The 22,316-nt window shown below is 36.4% G+C and overlaps 2 protein-coding genes across 3 annotated transcripts in view; one reads left to right on the top strand and one right to left on the bottom strand.

Moving 5' to 3' along the window:
• Window positions 1-7,487: 7,487 nt before the first annotated feature.
• LOC128014948 (syntaxin-binding protein 1-like) lies at window positions 7,488-18,881 on the top strand. 2 transcript variants are annotated; one of them, XM_052598735.1, is made up of 20 exons: window positions 7,488-7,598; window positions 10,135-10,184; window positions 10,494-10,575; window positions 10,667-10,743; window positions 11,705-11,783; window positions 11,998-12,101; window positions 13,726-13,874; window positions 14,134-14,218; window positions 14,385-14,515; window positions 14,719-14,826; window positions 15,336-15,396; window positions 15,477-15,542; window positions 15,632-15,712; window positions 15,794-15,932; window positions 16,187-16,296; window positions 16,539-16,643; window positions 16,727-16,812; window positions 16,911-17,065; window positions 17,823-17,949; window positions 18,179-18,881. In XM_052598735.1, exons 1-19 carry the CDS (start codon window positions 7,562-7,564, stop codon window positions 17,930-17,932), a joined length of 1,815 nt encoding a protein of 604 aa, XP_052454695.1. In that variant the 5' UTR covers window positions 7,488-7,561; the 3' UTR covers window positions 17,933-17,949; window positions 18,179-18,881. The 2 variants fall into 2 exon arrangements, with proteins under 2 accessions (XP_052454695.1, XP_052454696.1); XM_052598736.1 differs by having other exon boundaries at window positions 7,489-7,598; window positions 18,169-18,881.
• A 1,813-nt stretch (window positions 18,882-20,694) lies between these two features.
• The window catches only part of LOC128015019 (dihydrolipoyllysine-residue acetyltransferase component of pyruvate dehydrogenase complex, mitochondrial-like), a 7,294-nt gene continuing 5,672 nt past the window's right edge, over window positions 20,695-22,316 (bottom strand). The window contains exon 9 of the mRNA XM_052598776.1: window positions 20,695-20,877. Within this exon, the coding sequence (XP_052454736.1) occupies window positions 20,695-20,877 (183 nt within the window). The remainder of the gene's footprint in view (window positions 20,878-22,316) is intronic.

Genomic DNA, 22,316 nt, shown 5'->3' with positions numbered 1-22,316 from the left:
GGTCATTAAATTAGAGAGGGGCATGGAAAATAAAGAATTCAGAGACGGTCAAAAAAAAAAAAAAAAAAAAAAAAAAGACATAAAACTTAGTTATCTAATTGCACTTGAATGTCCATTGTGGTTAGACGTAAGGTCAGTGAATCACCTGCACATTAAAAATAACTCCAGTTCATTCAATAAACACAATGGGATATTTCAAGGTTATATATGATTGTTATGACTGATAAAAAAAACTGTTTCATACAAGGTGAGACTCAAACAAATCAGATACAGCTAAATGCTCAAGTTCAATATAATCATTAACAAAAGTTACAAGGGTCGCGTAGCAAGTGTTTTTTTTTTTATTTTTATTATATTATTATTAGAGAATAAATAAAAATACAACAGAATAGAAATGCAAGTTTTTTTCCCCCCATCAAAACAGATTATAAACCGACCTGACATATACTATAGCATTTACATATTTCAGTCTGCCAAGTCAAATGCTTAAAAGGAATTCCCTAAAAAATGTTCCCTCTCTACATGTGTATGGTCTTCACTGCAGAAATTAAAAGTCTGGAGCTCTGATTATGATTTCTCCTGACCTACACTCAATCCATCATATTTGCTGCATAAAGCCAGAATATGTAATTAAATGAACTGCTAAAGCCATTAAACAGTTGTGCAGGCAGTGCTTAACAAAGGGGAATGTGAAAAGGGAGACAAGGAGGCTGAGAAGAAGGTCACCCTGACCATCTGCATTGTCTTAAAAGGTACCATATTAGAGGCGATGGGAAATAAATGCTTGCCAAGGAAGCCATGAAATGTACTGCTATCAAATTAAGTACTAAAATATAAAATTACACACATCGCAAAATTACTAAAAATGAGTAAAACAAATAAAGAAAAATGAAAATATTAAAGTAAAAGCCCATTCAATTTTAATAAATACTATAATTTGTAACGTTTATATAGCGCTTTTCTGGGTACTCAGAGTACTTAACATGGAATTTATAGTCCATAATACAGCAATATCTATTTGCATTATATGTGTTGTCTGCATTGTGTTCTAGCATCTGACTCTGAATGGTAACATTGAAAACATTCACAAATTAGAACAGAACACAATTTGCATGGCTCAAGACAGTCTTGATTCTGGAAGTATTTTCCCCATTTCATTTTCTCCATTGGGGATTTTATTAAGAGATCCTCAGTTAAACCATAAACAACTCCAGGACAAAATCACAAAACTACAACAATATTTGATCAATGAATGTTTCTCATTTTTCTAATAACTTGTCTGATTATTAAGGACACTGCCCCTTTCAGGATTATGGGTAATGTAGTTTGGATAACAGCTATTATACATGTAGAGTGAGTGATTGTGGGAACAGAGCTGAATGTAAGGGCTGGGCATGACTGTTTGCACACATCAATCTTTTATAAACATCCTTAGGCAGATCCCAAATGATCCGCTGCCATGCCAAATCATTCATACTAACAGAGAATTTCACAATCCATGTCGCAAGTCCAATAACTCAGCTTGATTTTCTCAGTAACTGATTTCGACACTAAAATGAACATCCCAGTAATGTGCATGGAGCTGGTGGCGGGAATTAAATCTGGCCAAGCTCTGCTTTGGTAATGTGGAGGCTTGGAGACAGACACTTAAAGAGCAGTTCCACTAGTGAGGATAATTGCAGTACCATCACGCAGACCACACAGGGGGGCAGTCGGCCTTCAGGGGGGTGGGGAAAGAGGAAAAGGAAGTTTCTTTGGAATGTGTCCATGTCAGAGCAGATGTAGTGAAAGCTCTCGAGAGGGAAATCTGGGAACTCAGATTGTGATACTGACAATGAGAATATGCACTGAAGGAGAAAGTTAATATGACAAATGAATATCTCCAGGCCTGGAAATTCCAAGTTGTCCATGACTATGGGAAATCTGCAGCACATACTCTGCTATATGATGCATGGAACGATTTCACATATTACCGTATATTTAAAAATGCTTTCACAATGGAGAAAAATAAAAGTTCTAACAGGACATTTGTTTAAGAAGTTTGATGAAGACAATGGTTATGAACGGGTCTGGAAGAAACCACAAGATAGAGGGCATGTGTATGTTCATGTGAATCTCGAAGGCTGAGAGCGTTGGTGTATGGGCTGTTTGTTTATGAGTCACTCACTGAATGAGTCTCATGTGATACTTGGTGCCACTCCTTGTTCCTTTTTAATTTCATTACAAGCTCATGAGCAAATCAAATTAGGATTACTGTATCGCAGCCACTTCAAAGAGAGACTCCAAGGCCTCACTCTGAAAATACTGCTTGCAATTCATTAGCCAACAAAACCATAAACTAGAACACAGAGCCACTAAATAACACTTATACAGTGCAATCAGAAATGCTTTTGTAATGATTAAAACTGCATCTTTTGTTTTGTTGCAATCTTACAAACATAGCAAACATGTCTGCTGGAGTCATTCAGGCTTATCTAGCTGAGCTCACAGCAGGAAATCCCAAAACACTTGGATCATGGTTCAGTTTGATTCTTTGAAGAAGAGCGTGATCATGGATCAACCCGTGTAATACCGGAATTCTTGATTTTGATTGGTTGACATACTTACCAAGGGTCATTTTCTATAATTGCATAGCAATGAGTAGTTTCAGGTTAGTTGAAAGTATTCTTCTTGCAGATCACTAGATTCTTTAATGAACACTTCTAAAGAAGTAACAGTGGTTTGGGATGTGCCTAAGCCAGACTGACCAACAATTCCACTGGCCCTGCCAAAAATTCAATGCCATTGTGCATTTTTCTCAAAAGCTTTTTTTTTTTTTTTTTTTTTTAAAGAAGTCTTTTATGCTCACCAAGGCTGCATTTATTTGGGTTTTGAATTAGAATTTGACAGCACAAACAATTTGATAAATGATATTGTTTGATTACAGTACTGGTCAAGAAGTGAGCTTTCGAATTCCTGGAATTTATGGGAATACTGTCAGGGATTAAGTACATCGGATATAAAATCCGACAAAAGGGGAATTTGAAAATTGTTAGACGCCAGGCTAGAGAACGGAGCAGCAATTCCATACAGCGTCTTAGTTTAAAAAGTAAAATAAATTCTAGGACAATAATTTGGAATACATTATGATCAAACTGCTGTGTTTTTGTGATCTGTTGTTACAGTAAGTAAAGTAATCCAGGATGTGATTTACAAGCATGCTGTCCTCATCATCTGTTTTAATTGTCCTGAGAGCCTCAGTGGTGACGAGTCCAACATTGAGCAAGCCTGATGTTTGTCGTGGAAAATTCCTATTTAAACACTGGCTGATGGAAACACAAACCCTTAAGCAAAAATCTAATTCTGAAGAATAAAAATACGACAACCTGAGAAGCAAAATCTGTTTTTCTTGTTTTCCCACAGTGACACTGACATTCCAGCTAGATGATTCTTCAGACTAATTCCAAACTCACTCCCATTTTTCCCTCAGTTCTGTGGATGACTAAAAATTGTAACTTAAGAAAGGGATGAGTTAGCATTAGCAATATGAGAGAGGCTACAAACACACACACACACACACTATAGAAAGTTGAATGGATTGTGTACGGACTTCACTATAAAGCTCTATAACAAACATACTCTTTTAGAACATTTCCATACTATTATTGTCCTACGGCTTCCCCAGTAATAACCTTCCATGAATATTCCATAAAAGCATTTCCTACAAGAACCCCCCCCCCCCCATTGAAAACAGTGGTGTGGGGGTGTCATTTTACTTCCCCAAACTCAGACGTCGCCATCTCCTCAACATGGAAGGTTTGACCCAAAAACGTGCTTCAAGAAACATAAAAATAACAAATAACATAACAATAACATCCAGCTACTAAAGTGGTCAAGCATGAGAAGATATGAAACAGGAATTGATGAGGTCATTTTATTCTCCGCCCACTATTTTGAGAAGATGACTTCATTCATTCTAAACTGCAGAAAGAAAAAAGTGTGAAAAAAAAAAAAAAAAAAAGAGTAGGGGACAAGAAAAATGTGAGGCCATACAGTCAACAACAAACAACAGCCTACTGTAGATGTTTCATATTGTCTGACAAGCAGACTGGGATGTAGGTAGATTTTCCTAAAGTCCCACACATTTTTACAGAACCTGAAAAATTCAGTCAGTCACACCACCTATGAATTAGCCATGAGAGCATACATGGCCTTCGGAACAGAGGTTATCTGAATGTTGAGTATGACAGATCATCCAGACGGCCTCCTTACTGCTGTTAACATGCATTCCTGAGATTCCATACCTGATGTGTGCTTTCTCTTAAAATGTGCAAAGTGGAAAGTTAAAGTTCTCTCTTGCACTTCTCAAATCAATCTCAGTATGAACTTTATCAAATGAGACTAAAAGGGATCATCTTTAAGTAAAACAGTATTTACATGGGAAGTCGTGGCCTAATGGTTAGAGGGTTGGACTCCCAATCAAAGGGTTGTGAGTTCTAGTCTCGGGCCGGACGGAATTGTGGGTGGGGGTAGTGCATGAATAGCTCTCTCTCCACCTTCAATACCACGACTTCAATACCACGACTTTCGATGCCTTGAGCAAGGCATCGAACCCCCAACTGCTCCCCGGGCGCCGCAGCATAAATGGCTGCCCACTGCTCCGGGTGTGTGCTCACAGTGTGTGTGTGTGTGTTCACTGCTCTGTGTGTGTGCATTTCGGATGGGTTAAATGCAGAGCACAAATTCTGAGTATGGGTCACCATACTTGGCTGAATGTCACTTCACTTCACTTCACTTCACTTCTACATCATTCTTACAATGCTTCAAAAATAAAAGAAACAAAAACTGTGCATTTTGTTTTCCCACACTCCAGACAGATCACTTCCAGACTAAATCAACAAATAAATAAAGACTATTAATATTATAAGTAAAAGGGTAGTTAAAAGGGTCAGAAATTAATCAGGATAATAATACAAATATTTTTATTTTAGACATGGATTCTATTCTAGAATTGGACTATTTGGGTTTAATGTCTCTGCCAAATATCTGTATTATTGCCTTATAAATTAATGTTGCAATAATAAAATGTTTTTTGATTGACAACAACAAATCAGGTGAAATCATGTACAACTAGATTTGTATTTTATGCTGATATATCTTCAGGGGTATTAAATATTCATACTGATCATTCATGGCAGTTAAATGATTTGTTAGCTGATAAATTAACTATATGCAATATATGTTTTATGACTGGGGGAGGGGGGGGGGTTGCCCTTCAAATTCAATTTCAAATTCTACTAGTAACGTTGACCCATTTCAAATGTCAGCATTTCCTCAAACCTGTTCCACCCAAACCACACCTGACCACAAAGTTCTGTAGAGATACAGGCCACCTGGCCACCCATAAGAATTCATTTACAGTTTATTTATTTATTACACTTTTTTTATTTTTTCATAATCGATATAAACAATAGTTCGCTTGTGCAGCTCTCATTTATGGTGCCATGTGTTGTCCATCTCCTAATTGAGAAGCATTATGAGTGTAATCCTCTATCTATTTATTCATTTAGTTAGTTAGTTAGTTTTTATTCTCACTGATCATACAATGATTATTTTATGCAGTGCGTAATTTAAAACTTAAAATTAACAGGAAATAATGTCGCAGCAAAGTGCCTCTTTAGTGCGGGAATAGCACAAAGTTTATTACCCAAGTTTACTTTTTGGGGTGGAATGTAAACCTTTTCGCCCAAAACCACAGTACTGGCCTTAACTGACATTGCATTGCACCCTTTCGCAACACCGTATTTTACATACCAAGACTGATTCTTGCAAACTAGTAAAGCGTAAGCAGACACGTCCGTCAGAGTGCTTACCTGTTATAATCTCCCGTTTGCCTTCATCCAGATGAGTTGAGATCAAATCCCCCATCGCGCCGCTGTTATTTGGCAAATTCAGCTGGACCAAGCTTCGTCTGAGAGGAGTAGCAGCAGGGCGCTGGTTTCCTATGATAAGATATGAACTGAAGTTGATTCAGCGGCTCCTCCCTCTTTTTCCTCAAGTTGTTTGAACGCAGGAAAAGTGGCTGGAGTTGACAGGAAGGAAGACTCAGTTTTCCATAACTCTTGATTCAATGCTTCTAGTCCCGCGTGAAGCACAGACCCTGTGCTCGGTTTCTGCGTCAAAACAAGTTTCTTCACGAGACACATGAGCGTGTTGAAGGCGGGGTGACAGGAATCTAAATTCACCTCCAATTAAAGGCGGGGCTGTGTGTTCATTCCAAGAGCGAATCGGCGGCTTTGAACAAATCTTTCAATGAATCGTTCCCATCAACTTTAAGTTTTGGAAAGGCATTTTTTTCTTGGCTTCAAATACTGATTATATGACGATACGCCTCATGCACTGAATCAGACACTTCGCCGATTAACAAATTGAATAAACGAGGTATCTCGTTATGAATGTGGGGAAATGACTAACTATAATGCACAAAAGGAGGGTATAATGATGCATCTGATATTCCCAATTATCAATTCTATTGTTATTGACTTTTTTTTTTTTTCCTTTTTTATGAAGTCAATCACAAAATATTCCGAAAGATTCAAAATAATCGATACACTTGGAAGAATCAAACAAGGCATATAACTTACAAGAAAAGTGTCCAATGAAGTTGCTAACACAATCCAAACCATGTAAAACCAAATATAATTTAACTTATTCTAACAAAATAAAAATTTTTTTTTAAATAAACTCTTTAATTTTACTTATTCATTTTTTGTATTATTATTGGCAGTGATCACTTTTGCTGAAGCATAGGAAAGATATGCAAAACAACTCCGATTTGTTTTTTTCATATATGAAATATTAAGCCAAAAAAATTTATAGCCTATATATACATATATATATATATATATATATATATATATATATATATATATATATATATATATATATATATATATATATATATGTATATATATATATATATATATATATATATATATATATATGTATATATATATATATATATATATATATGTATATATATATATATATATATATATAGATATATATATATATATATATATATATATATATATATATATATATATATATATACCTAATAATTTTATAGGGAGATTTAAATACTTTTTTTCCAGAGCCGTTAAATATTCTAGGCCTCTTGTGTTGGGCAGACTAAAAAGACGATGTCGCCCTCTAGTGGTCTTCTGGTAATCTTACAGAAGCACAGCTACAGTAAGCACTTGCACGTAATTATTGTGCAAAAACGTTAGTTTTTCTAGACATTCATTTCAAATCACTTGCTTTTATAGCAGTTCACTGTATGCAATACCCAAACACATGAGTAGAAAAATTGCTCACAAAACCACTCAATGCGAATTAAAAATGATTAATGTGCACAAATGTGTGTATAGTTTACAAGACATAGAGCATATGTCAACAGTGGAGCTGCGGAGGCGTGTAGTGGGATTAGACATCGACGCAAGCGCCACATCCCATTTACCCCAACAGTGCTCGAAGCGCGCGCACTCTGAGTCCAGCAGGCAGAGAGACAACAGCAGACAGGATGGCATCTCTGGGGCTCAAGGCGATTGTCGGAGAAAGTAAGACATGTTTCGTTAAAGTTATTTTAGGGCTAAATTATTGATTTATTTAATATTTAAATTTAGGGCTATTTCATCTATTTCTAATTCGTTTTCTAATTTATATTCCCTTATAAATTTGTATTTGTGTGTTATGTATTTCATGGTGAATTAAATGCAATTACACAGTTCACCCACAATATAATCCTCATAAAGTGACACTGCTTTTATTGAATCCTTTAAATGTAACACTTTTATTCTATCATATTGCACTATGCAAACAATTGATAGCCTATTGGCTAGCATAAAGCACTGGAGATTGGAGATATTCAGTAATCTGTGTAGTCCTGTGGGATTAAGGATCTAGATATGAGGGGAGGTTTTGCTGTGCTGTTGGGTGGAAGCACAAAAAAAGTGGAAAATCTATCTATACTATCTATACACCATCCCTTACAGACAGTTCTGACATTCCAGGGTCAGAAAGAAAAAATGTTGTAGCCCAGGTTATTTTCTGGCTCTTTGGCACCGTAAGGGTTGACAAGATTTTCTGGTGTTCATAATACATTCACAGATTCTTTCTTTCATCACATCCAGACTTCACACTTTTCACGATGTGCCCTGTGTCATTCTTTCTTGTTATTTTAGATGCCATTTATAGTGCTGGTGTTGATTAAATCCTAGAAATTCTCAGGAGAAATATCAATTATTAGGTATGCATTTTTGTTATACTTTTGCAGATGTGAAGATCAAGCAATTTTTATTATTATTACGGCATCAGCATCAGGAAATAGTGACACATTATAGCATAATACGCCTATGTCAAAATTGCTGCTGGATGGTAGTCTATTCATATTTTTGGACATATCGGTTTGTGCTGTTAATTAGATTTTTAATCAACCATTAGGTTAAGTTTTTAGTCTAAAAGCTTTCAATCCAGTTTCCACCCTTTAAATATTAATCACACATCTCACCGGCAACTTTTTTTATAAACAGAAATTTTTTCCAGTCTGGATGTTGATTTGTTGTTCGATTTTTTTTCAGTAGCCTGTGAGGTTGATCACAAGTTTATTTTCATGCAACAACACCTCTGGGTGCTAGAACTGACAGATCCAGCGTCAATAGCTGTGAAATGTGTTATATGACTGCAGGAAGCTGTTGCGTTTGGGATCTCGCCGTTCAGTTCAGCTTTTAAAAGGGCAGTAAAAATGATTCAGGTCCACTGTGCTCACATCCAGTGGTAGAGATATAAAGAGAGAAAGAGAGTGAGAAAAAGAAAAAAAGGAGTGACGGTCAGAGCAGGAGAAAGAGACAGATGAGGAACAAAAATAGAGAGGCTGGAGGTGTAAGAGGATTGAGAAGATATTAGGCCTGTGATTGCTGCGTCTCTCTCACCACATACAATATATATCATTTAAACAAATAAAGTTCAGCATTTCCTTTTCTGCTGCCATAAAAGACCTGAACGGTTTTTGATTTTGTTTTTACTATTTGATTTCATACAGTTTTCTTAATCATCAAATTACTATATCAATAACTAAACACTCAATCAAAAAATTCTTTACAACAAAACACATTGGACAAATGACAGAAAGCATCCTTATATCATACTTCAAACAATGTGATGCTAAGCAGCAAACCATAATGTTATGATAGTAAATTCAGCCCAACAGTTGTATTAGTCCGTATTTGACCCAAAGTTGCGGTTGAAGCAACCCAGCATTTTTTAGAGTATACTGTATGTTGTTTAGTGTCTGCAGAGGGTATGGTGCTATTTTAAACATATTTTAAAAAGTAGAGAGGGTTCAGTCTCCGCAAAACCTCTACCTGATGCTTTTGGCAAATTCTGCATAGTTGTGTCATGCCTGGCTCACACTACAGGAGGTTTAAAATCTTAACTGATTGTGAAATCTGGTTGCAGCACACACATATATTAAGAATCTTCCCAGATTTTCTTCCCTCGCACACGCTTCAAGATCGGAAATTTATGATGCATCATCACCCACTACAAGATTTTATGAAGATTATCATGCCAGAGGAAGCGCCTCACTTGATCTCACATGCAATGGTGCGGTTTCAACAGATAGACGCGTTATTGCAAAACTTCCACAAGCAGTTTCTCCATCTCCTCTGTCCAACCGAATCCTACAGCAGCTTGTTTTGCGGTCGCATATTGGCTGTTGTGAAAGTACTGCTATAATCATAGCCATCATCTCCCCGATTTAAAATCCTAGATATCAAGCATGTTTGATATGGGGCAGCCCCGATTTGTTTGAGCCCTGTTGAAAAAAAAAACAGCATATGCTGGTTAGGTATGTTTTGATGCTGGTTTGAGCTGGTCCTTTGCTGGTTTAAGATGGACCTAAACTGGACCGACCAGTTTAATACCAGCACATGACCAGCTAAGGCCCAGCATTAACATTTGATTTAAACTTTGTCTAAGATCTGTTGCATGCAAAATATTGATATATTCCCTGAACATTGTCTTTTGTTTGTTTGTTGCAGAAATCACTTTGTTGTTCATGTTTTTGTTGTTGTTGTTATTGTTTTTGTTCTACAGAGATTATGAACGATGTCATTAAGAAGTTGAAGAAGAGGGGAGAATGGAAGGTACACATCAATCTCACCGTCATTTCGTCTGAAGAAAATGTCAATCATTATGAAAAAGATTCTTGTTGGCGTGTAGTAATGTGCAGCATCTGTTTGTGCAATCAAAACACAATCTTTATTTAGTCTGTACAGTATGATAAAAAGAAATGAATTTCAATGAACTTGAATTAAAGATGACTCTGGTGTCATATTAGGTCTCCCTGCTTAAAAGTCCATCCTATCCCAGTATTAAATAAACCGAACAGTTTGTGTTTGATTTGTTACGTGTTGTTTAAATCTACATATATCATGCATGCTGTTCTCCCTCAGGTTTTGGTGGTGGACAAGCTTAGCATGAGGATGATCTCATCATGCTGTAAAATGACAGACATTATGTCTGAGGGAATCACAAGTGAGTTTACAGACACACATACACATGGTAGTATATATTACTGTATATAGAAATTTGGCTCAAATGTACTTTTTTCCATTTTTTACTCCAGTTGTTGAGGACATAACCAAGCGGCGTGAGCCTCTTCCTACCATGGAAGCCATTTATCTCATCACTCCATCTGATGAGGTAAGGTGTCTCATTTGTGACCCTGCACCACACCACGTCTTAAGTCACTGGGGTATATTTTTAGTGTCGGTAATAGCCAAAAAATCATTGTATGGGTCAAAATTATACATTTTTCTTTTATTGCCAAAATAGTTAGGATATTAATTAAAGGTCATGTTCTATGAATACATTTTGTAAATTTCCAACAGTAAATATATCAAAACGTAATTTTTGATTATTAATATGCATTGCTAAGGGTTCATTTGGACAACTTCAAAGGCGATTTTAACAGATTTTTTTCACAGATTTTCACAGTATCATTTTTTTGCACCCTCAGATTCCAGATTTTCAAATACAGTAGTTGTATCTCGGCCAAATATTGTCTGATCCTAATAAACCATACATCAATGGAGAGCTTATTTATTCAGCTTTTGGGTGATTTATACATTTTACAATTAAGTTTTGTGGTCCAGGGTCACATTTATTTTATATATAAAATGTATCTTATATGGGAGTACAGTACATATCATATCCAAACATTCACAAGATGACAGTTACTGATTTACTGTACAACACAATGGTGAAATGTTATCAACGGAAATGCAATTTCAATAAAATCTTAATCAGTCTTCTGTTAAAAATGTGGGCTCAGTAAGAAAGGAATTAATACTTTAGTTCAACAAGGACCCATTCATTTGATGAAGAGACAATATGGACAATCATAGTGTTACAAAAGATTTATATTTCAAATAAATGTAGTTCTTTTGAACTTTCTATTTATCAAAGAATGCTGAAAAATGTATCACAGAAAAACATTTCCACAAAAATATTACGCAGCACAGCTGTTTTCAATATTAAAGTTTAAAGTTTTAAAGTTTTAAGTTCAATGTTAAATATTAAAGTTTTTACTTAAATTTTACTTCATGATAATGCATGATAATATAATATAAATAAATAAACACAATATGTTTGTTTTCAACAGTCCGTTGAGGGACTCATCAATGACTTCAGAGATCCCCGTAATCCAATATACAGAGGTGCACACGTGTTCTTCACAGACAGTGAGTGTGTTTTTTTATTTTTATACATCAGAAACTCTTTTCTACACATCTACTAGATAGTTATCTAGCATATATATATATATATATATATATATATATATACAGTAGTAGCACCGATATATATATATATATATATATATATATATATATATATATATATATATATATATATTCTCACTCTTTTTCGATTGATTTGTTTTTTATTGTATTTTAGCAATCCCAGACTCTTTGTTCAACTTGATAAGTAAATCCCGTGCCTCTAAAGTCGTGAAGACACTGACTGAGATTAACATCGCCTTCCTGCCCTATGAATCACAGGTGAGTAGCCTCTATGTCAGACCCTGAGACTTCTTATGACCCAAGAAAGAACGGATGAAGCTTATGAGGATGTATGGAGATGTGGAGGGAAGTGTGGTGAATGCATGAGTCCTGCTTGTATCATGCCGGAACATTCGAGTGCAGCTTTGGTCAGTCTGTCTCTGTACCTCCAATCCTCTGTTGTTGCCCTTTACAATTAATCCTGAGGAGTGGCTGAATCAGCCCTCCCCATCCCAACCCTAATCCTGCTCCCCATTGGTTAATACCCTATCAATGAGTCACCAGGCAGCCAATGAGAGCGAGCGTGGAATTTGGTTGGACGTCATTAGGGTTATGTTCATGTGACAGATGGGGGAGTGTGTTGAGGCTAGTGTGTTAGGATGGGAAGAGAGAGATACAAAACTATGGATTATAGGTCAAACTGAGGGAAGAAAAGTGGATAGTGCAGTTATTATGTAGCTGTAGATTAATCTGAAAACCATGTTTTTGGCGAAACATGCAGAATGTACAGAACACAGCACACACGTTCAGAGAGAGGGAAGGCAGGTGACGTATCAATGAGTTACTACTGTTGTGAAAGAGGATTATGGGAAACAGTGACAGCCATTAACATTCATCCTTGCTAAAGACTTACTAGCTGATTCTCATGGGAAGATGGACAGCAGTGAGACGAGAGTTGCCATAGGACAGGAAGCTGCTTGGTAAAAGTTACCTGTGGCATTAAAACACATTTACAATTTATCAACACTAACTTAAAACTGCTATGAATCACCACTGCTTTCAGTAATGCTTTAATAACTATATCATATGGCTGACAACATCCCGTGTAGAGTTGGTGAGATGTTTTCTCGTGATAGCAGTAGCACCGGAAATATCTTAAAATATAGTCTTAGACAGTGAGGGTGGGGGGGGGGGGGTCACAAAGGTTGATTTAAAGAGACAGAACTTGTAAACTGAAGAACATATTTTTTATAGTTATGTGAAGCAGTTCTTTGGACCAGTAGGATAACACTGTGGGTGGGGCCAATAGAAACCAAACGAGTGAGAAATTTTCTGTCATTTGTGTTGGAATTAGGGCTAGTCAGGACAACAATTAACCAGGAAGATTGAAAAGAAGCAGTTAGCAGTCACCTTATCTCACCACACCTAGTTAGGACACACTATTAGTGTTCTACATCTCTATTGGTTTTTGAGTTCATGTTTGATCAAAAATACATCTTTAACCATGTTTTTAGAGAAAGACTGTCTGTGTTGGAATATGCCTACTTTTCTATTATATAGTAGGGGAAAACAGTATGTGAGACAAGAAGTACATGCATGTCTGAAAACTATAGGTGAAAACTACCAGAATGACTACTTACAGCAATATTCTGAAGTGTGTATCTGATGAACACTTTACTTCTAAATATGGGTAGTATGTATTTAATTCATACTGAATATGTTTCTAAGCACATGTTGTACCTATTAGATATACAGTGTATGATTTCATTGATGCAGCTCCTAAATCCATTTGCACTGATAAGCACATTTGAATGCATCTGGATCCCCTGAGGTGTTGAGAATAAATGCACAGATCTGTATGTCATAGTGAGACATTTATCTATTGCTGCTACGTTGTTCTCAGGTGTTCTCAATGGACAGACCAGATGCCTTCCAGGATTTCTACAGCCCGTTTAAAGCTGATGTAAAGAACCAGGTGTTGGAGCGTTTAGCCGAGCAAATAGCCACCTTGTGCGCCACACTGAAAGAGTACCCAGCTGTTAGATACAGAGGGTGAGAGAGGAAGAAGAAACACGTCTTACCATTAAACTCACACATCCTCATAAACACCATCTGCTGACACATATCTGTAATGTAACTCCAAGCATCATCAGCCCTCTGCAAAGAAAAAATAAATAAATAAAACAAGCACACAACTGTTATTTAAAAATCAGATATAACAGATTATAGTGATTAGATTTAATCGAGAATGAGCATTAAAGGTCAGTGACGGTCCGCATCATGATGGATTATGTTTTGCTGTGTCTTGAAGAGAGTACAAAGACAATGCAGTCCTGGCCCAGATGCTTCAGGATAAACTGGACGGTTACAAAGCGGATGACCCCACTTTGGGAGAGGTGAGTCTCAGAGCTTGTAGCACAATATTTAGTCTCGGATGATAAAAATAAACTGCTCCTGTCTGGCACAAGTGACCTTAATTTCTCACTGTCCAACATTAATTCCTTGCTCTACTGGTTTGTGCTCCATCTTGATCTGTTTCTTTGTTTTCCCTCTCTTTCACAGGGACCTGATAAAGCACGTTCGCAGCTATTGATTCTGGATCGAGGTTTTGACCCTGTCTCCCCACTTCTACACGAGCTCACATTTCAGGCCATGGCCTATGACCTGCTGCCCATTGAGAATGATGTCTACAAGTAAAAACTCCAACAGTTTGTAATTCATCTATATGCTGCTCTGAGGTCACTCAGATCGTTAGAACTGACTTTCAGTCAAGTCCAAGTGTTTAATCTGTCATGATGTTAATATCAATATCCTTCCATCATTTCACTGTATACAGTGCTGATGCGGATTAACTTATGTTGATGGTGCATATTTATATGGTGTGTGTGTTAATCAGGTATGAGACCAGTGGAATGGGTGACACTCGTATGAAAGAGGTGCTGTTGGATGAAGATGATGACCTGTGGATGACTCTGAGACATAAACACATAGCAGAGGTGTCCACGTAAGTCTGATGTTCCTTCACTGGTTCACTACCTTTCAAAAGATTTATACATTTCTTTATCACCACGGTTGTGTTTATTTGATCACAAATACAGTATAAACAGTAATATAGTGAAATATTTTTACAATTTCAAACACATGTTTCCTATTTTCATGTATTTTAAGATATCCTTTATTGCTGTGATGGCCAGTTTTCAGCAATCATTACTCCAGACTTCAGTGTCAATAACCCCTTAGAAATCATATACAATATACAATCTAAAATATGAAACTGAAACCAGTTGTGTTGCTCGGGTTTAAAATAAGTAGCATTCATCTGAAATGGAAATCTTCTGAAACATTATAAATGTATTTATTGTTACTTCTTTATAAATTGTATACTGGCAAATTAAAAATACCATTTAATCATTTTTAAAGAAGGACATTTTTGAACAATTATAACTATCATAAGCCAGAATTAATAATAATAATAATAATAATGTATTAAATATAATTATTTCTCTCTTTTAGGGCTGTGACGAAATCACTTAAGGACTTCTCTGCAAGCAAAAAGATGAACACAGGAGAGAAGGTGTGTTATTTATCACTGAGCAAACATTAACTGCATTTTCTTGATTATTGCTGATAACTGACTGTTTTTGTGTCTTCCAGACCACCATGAAAGAGCTCTCCCAAATGCTTAAAAAGATGCCACAGTACCAAAAAGAGTTAAGCAAGGTGCTGAGATCATTTTCATGTCTTTGTATCAACTGATTCAAGGGGATAATTAAGTCAACATTGCTGATAGAAGTTTTGTAATCTTGCAGTATTCGACTCATTTGCACTTAGCAGAAGATTGTATGAAGAATTACCAGGGTACAGTGGACAAACTGTGCCGTGTCGAGCAGGTACAGCATATCTCTGATTGGCCTGTTTGCTCAAAACATCATGTTAATCAGTGTTAATAGTGTCTGTGTGCTGCGTCTTAGGATCTAGCTATGGGCACAGATGCAGAAGGTGAGAAGATCAAAGATCCTATGAGAACCATCGTACCGGTCCTACTGGATGCCAACGTTACCATCATGGACAAGATCCGTATCATCCTGCTCTATATCTTCCTCAAGAATGGTGAGAGGGCTGCCAAATGGCAAATGATTTGTATTTTCCATCAGTTTTTTGCTGTGTGTGGGTGAGATGGGGGTGGTACGTTTGACATTGTGTGTACAGTTTGCACACACAGCCATTACTAATATCACACAACAGTGAGCAAAACTGTCATAATGCTGGGACGCAAGGATCTAGAGCCAGTTCAAACTCTATAATTATGTGTGGAATTACAGTATGTATAATTATTCCTGGCTGACTGTGTGTTTGTCTCATAGGTGTGTCAGAGGAGAATCTGTGTAAGCTCCTCCAGCATGCCCAGATCCCTCCAGAGGACAGTGACATCATCTCTAATATGGCCCATTTGGGGGTTCCCATCATTTCAGAGGTAAGCTGATCCTCACAAACATGTTCAACCAAAAAAATGTCAAAATTCTGTCATCTTTTACTCGCCCTCGTGTCGCTCAAACTCTGTATGATTTCATTTTCGTCCTGTGGAACACAAAATGAGATCTTTTGCCGAATATCCATGCGAATCTTTTTCCAAACAAACATGAAAAGAAAATCAGCACATCACTAATCATAATACCTTGGGTCAACATGCATAGCTCTTTAAATATGTATCCACAGCAAGTAACCACACGTAAAGGGAAGAAACCTGACCGCAAGGAAAGAATCAGTGAGCAAACGTACCAGCTCTCCCGATGGACTCCTTTGGTCAAAGACATCATGGAGGTGAGCTGAACCAACAGTGCTTGCCTCACTTTGAATATGTCAACAAACATTAACTTGAATTTCTCCTAATTACATTATGATAGGATGCCATTGAAGACAAACTCGACCCAAAACTGTACCCTTACATCTCCACACGCACAGCATCCTCAAAGACGACCACGGCTGCCAGGTAGGATTACCTGCACAAACACATGAATTCAGTACACGACATCTTCTCATTAATCTAGAGAAATATCTAGTTATAATAGCACTGCTGGCCATTTTCAGTGCACGTTATGGGAACTGGCATAAGAACAAGAGTCCAGGAGAGATCCGCAACGGCCCACGCATCATCGTCTTCATCACTGGAGGTGTGACCTATAGCGAGATGCGCTGCGTCTATGAGGTCACGCAGGCCAACGGCAAATGGGAAGCTCTCATCGGTGGGTTGCAGTGCTCAAGGGCCCTTTCTGACACCTCCAAACGATCAATGACTCACCGTTTCAGAAATAACCCTTACAACAGACAGAATTACACGATTCTGCCTTTCTTTTTATAGCTGTGCCTTTAAAAATTCCAGGCGATATATTAATTAGACTTCTTTATATTATGCACTACCATTTAAAAGTTTGGGGTCATTAAGTTTTAGTCATTTTTTAATTAGTACTTTTATTCAGCAAGGGAGTATTTAATCAAAAGGGACATTAAATATTAGATTATTAAAATAGTTATTAAAAAATAATACTTGTTTCAATTGTTTTCACAAAAGTATTAAGAAGTAATGGCTGCTGAAAATTCAGCTCGGGCATAAGAGAAATATATTACATTAAAAAAAAAAATATTCAAATGGAAAACAGTTATTTTACATTGTAATAATAATTTACAATATTACTGTTTTGTTGTATTCTTAATCAAATAAATGCCGCCTTAGTGAGCATAAAAATCTTACCAACCCCAAACATTTGAACAGTAGTGTATATTTTTTGCCGACCTAAAATCTGAATTATTGAGCATCAAAAGCATTCTGCTGTCGAATGACAGTGGTTATGGTTGTAAATGATGTAATTTGCCTTGACAATGAATTTAAACAGTAAGTGACAGAAAAGATGTTAACTGGTCACTGTATAACTGTTATTAGTAACAGACCCCTGCAATGTGGTTTTAATGAGGGTTTTTTTATGTCTCTGACCTCCCTCACAGGCTCCACCCACACCATCACTCCCATTAAATACCTGAAGCATCTGCAGCACCAAGACTTCCTGGACCCCAACGCAGCCCCTGAAGACCAGCTTCCTGCAGAAGACGAGTGATGAAAGACATGAAAAAGGTCAGACCTTTTTAATTGCAAATTGATTAAATTTAAATTTTTTGAAAAGGTTTTAATGCTTCAATATAAAAAAAAATCTGAAGACATTTTGAGCATCATATTTAACTCATTTAATAAATAGACATGTAGCTATTTTAATTCATTGTAACGTTAATCAAATTTGTCTCACTTTCTGCTTTCATTGCACTGCCTCACTATTCTGATGTCATCGATGACAAGATCCAACTAGACACCCATACAATGTTTCTTCGGCAGTCGGTCTCCCTTCAGCACTTCCCTTCTCAGCAATAGTGTTTTACTACTATTACATATATAACCTCTGTTACATTCAGTATCACCTATATATTAGCCTCAGATTACATAAAAGATCATTAACAGTGTTGTCAGTGTCATTCAGCATTGTTGGTAATATGGGACCAATTGACTAGCAGATTTGAATACTCTCTGTGTCTAGCATAGCACAACAAGAGAAATTTTAGTTTCCTCTTCTGTAAAGTTACTTTGAATTAAATCGGTAGTTCGGCCTGCAATGCAGCGTCTGCCAAGCATTAATGTGTCTGTTGTGTGCTAATGTCAGTACTGGACATCCCTTTGTGAATATCAGCTGCTTTGTGTTGTTTTAATCCTGTGGTTTGGAAATAAGAGTTACTTGTCTTTTATATAGACTTTGTTAATATAGTAAAGCCTGTTGACTTTCTATTTTTGTTTTACATCTTCAGCACTGAATGACTGCTCCTTGTGTACTATTGTAGTATGATTACTTCTTATGTTGTAATATGTTATTTATTTACACTTAGAACACAAATTCATGCAGTGTAAATATGCACTCTATATGCCATATTTAAATATATGTAACATGTTATCACATCAGAGGTTATGAAGTGCAAACTATTGTCTTGTGCATATAGTAAAATAAACTGGCTAATGTTAAACATCTTGTGATTATGACATTTGGGAGTTTTCATGCCATGCACATCACGCATTATGGTATTTCTCATAACATGACAGAAAAAAACATGGATCAGTTATAGTTCAGTTCAGTTCTATTATTCATTTGGTTTTGAGGCAGATGCATTTGAGTATTTAGAAACATGTATCAAAAGGAACTGTTCAAAAAGAATAACGTTAAAAAATAAAATAGATCTAATATGAACTACTAGACCTTGAATGGTGTCACCTTATTGCAGAAAGAGCCAAATTAATTGCAAAAATGTTGAACAAAAATATATGGTATAATAGGTGGAGATTTATGTAATAGGTATATAATACATTTAAATATAGCACTGCCTTTCAAGCACCCCAAACCTTAGAAATGAAACCCATGTTCTTCATTTGAACACATGAGGGCACCAGAACACTACTTCATCAGAAAACAGAGCTAGACGAACACATTTTGGGCTGATAACAGTATGATTTTACCAAGAAATAAAAATATCAATCAATTACAGACATTTAATTCAGTATTTAAATATTTATTTAAGTCTCTTTTCCAGTTTATCGTAAATAATAAATATTTCAGGCATAATATTGATACCCTCGGAGTGTGCACTGTCTTTATATGGGGTTGCTCTGCAATCAGCCTACAATAATTTAGTTCTTGTAAAGTTTTAATATCATGTGTTTCACATTGCAAAGTACAACAAATGACAAGCAACAAATAAAAATAAAAATCTTTATAAACTTAAAGAGACTATCTGCATAACGGTGTGTGATGTATCAATAAAACATCCTTTAGGGTTGAAAAACTAATATGTGTATATACTGTATGTTATTATTCTAAGTAGTGATGATTGGGTTCATATTTAAGGGTTTTGAGGTTTTTGATGTAGTCATTGAAAACATTATATCAACAGTATGTGCAAAAAAAAAAAGATATATTACATAAAATATATACAGCTTTACATTATTTTACCTATGTACAATAACTCTCTGTATGTTGCATAATCAGGAGCCATGCATTTACAGTACATATAACTGAAACACTGTACATCTGATCTGCTATACACTTCTTCATTATACCTCTCTATTACCCATCTTTGAAGTATGCACAGATATAAGATCTAAATAAAAGAGGCTGATTTGAGTGTGTGTGTGTGTGTGTGTATGTGTGTGTGTGAGAGAGAGAAAGAGAGAGAGAGAGAGATTTAAAAAATTGTAATTCAAATAAATGCTGTTCATTCATCAAATAAAAAATTTCTGTTTTCAACATTGATAATAACAAGAAATAATACAAAAATGTTTTCTTGAGCACCAAATCAGCATATTAAAATGATTTCTTAAAAATAATTTGACAATAAAGATTAGAGTAATGGCTGTATGGAGTAAAAAAAAAAAAAAAAAAAAAAAAAAAAAAAAATACCTTAATGGTAGTGTGTGTGTGTGTGTGTGTGTGTGTGTGTGTACGTGTGTGTGTACATCTTTGTGTGTGTATGTATGCGTGTATGTGTGTATGTGTGTGTGTATGTATATGGCACAGAATTGACAGACTTGATATAAACCTGACCTCATCCTATCAAACATTACCAACAGTCTCTGTTGGCTCTGCAGATCGTTCAGTGAATGTGTGGCAGCTGCTCGTTGTTTAGCGAGAACACAGACGTAAGGTGGGTGTGATGCAGCTCTTGAACTCTAAGCTAACTGTGACTCAGATACGACAAGCATGACTCATTCAGCCCCTCGTGCGGACTTGACATAAAGTGCAAGGTCTTTGCAGTGGCGTCTAGTAAAACTCTCAAGGGACGACTTCTACAGAGCAAAGTTGAACTCGGCGATCAAAAAGTCAACATAGTCTTTGTCTTTGGTCTTAAAGGCCTCCGCAATGACCCGAGTCACGTCCCGTTGCTCCATGCCTTTAAGTGACACGCCATTCACCTCCAGAATCACCTGACCCACACGTAACTGTCCAGAGATATGCACAGAGCCCCCCTTCTGGGAGACAAAAAGAGAAGGAGAGAAATAAGCAAAGGAAGTACTGCAGCTGTCTCAAACCTTCCGAAAAAAGAGATCATCTATCAAAAGTGTGAGAGAAGAGACGAGTGGGAAATGGGGGAGAAAATGATGGCTTGCTCTCTCAGATATGGCACTTCGTATTGAGAGCTTATTAGCTGACCTCCTGTCAAAGTATGAAGATAAAGTGCCTGGGGACGAGTAGAAAGAGATAACCAAGATGAGTGTTCTGGTTGTCATTTTTCGTTGAGCTGGAAGGAGGCCAGTCTAATAGTGCTGCTTTTAGGGTAACAAATTCCTCTACGGTCCACAATCAGGTTACGCCATGAAGGTGCGACTGTCATACAATCCTGCTGGAGTCTGATCTAATTTGTCAACATTTATTACAGTTGAACTCTCAACATGACACCCGAGCTCTACATGTCTCACAAAGACTGAATAGTGAATGCTCACATAATGAACATTTGATTAAAACCAAAGTGGAGCTTAGTGCGGTAGCCATGGTTACACCTCTGACATCGGCTCATAGTGCCGTGCTTTTCTTTCAGGTTGGATTCAATTCGTTACCATGTCAGATGACGTCTGAGATCTCACTCTAACGTCACATACTATATGATGCTTTAAAAATACTGCTTTAAAAAAAAAACACAATCAATAGCCATTATGCCTAATCAAGCTTTCAAATATGATCCGCAGCAAATTCTTTTTTTAAAAACAAATAATTCAGTCTAGGAATGTGGCATTTTACTAAATTGAGAAATATTAGTATTACCCTGGTGTAAGGCATCAAGGACAATCAAGCACAAACCCATTTACTATTCATTAGCTTAAAGCTAGAAAATAAATCTGTTTTTCTAATCATTTTTCCTTCCCATGAAGGTCAGCATTTTCAGGAAAAACGAATAAGCAGAGGAATAATCTGATGGTATCAAACAGCACTTTAAAAAGCTTTTCTCTTCACAGTTGCTTTTTCTAACAGACCAGCCAACAGATATGCTCAGGTCCTGCTGGGAAGTTCATTTTTAAGCTTCGGGTGCAGTCATATCACTTTGTTTGCGCAGGATAACGATGTACCTTAGCCAAAAATACTGCAATAAATAAAAGATGTGTTTTCTTTTTATATATATATATTTTTAAATACATTTTACAATTTATGAAGTTGCCGTAAACGTAATCATTATATATTACATCATAATTGCATTTTACATGCAACTTAGCTAGTTTTATTGCAAATTAAATAATATATAAAATTTCCTACATTTCCAAATTTCCACAAACAAATATACCATCAACTTCTGAAACTGCATCAATATTTTAAAATCCTACATTTCTCAATCACTATTGCCGTGGCATCCATATGCGTTCAACTTATAAATATGATCTTTCTTAAGTGACTGATGCACCATTAAACAGATTCCTCC

This window comes from Carassius gibelio, chromosome A5 (assembly GCF_023724105.1).
Source record: "Carassius gibelio isolate Cgi1373 ecotype wild population from Czech Republic chromosome A5, carGib1.2-hapl.c, whole genome shotgun sequence".
Lineage (NCBI taxonomy): Eukaryota > Metazoa > Chordata > Actinopteri > Cypriniformes > Cyprinidae > Carassius > Carassius gibelio.
The sequence above is the reverse complement of the archived record's forward strand: the minus strand, read 5'-3'. Positions and strand labels throughout refer to the sequence as shown.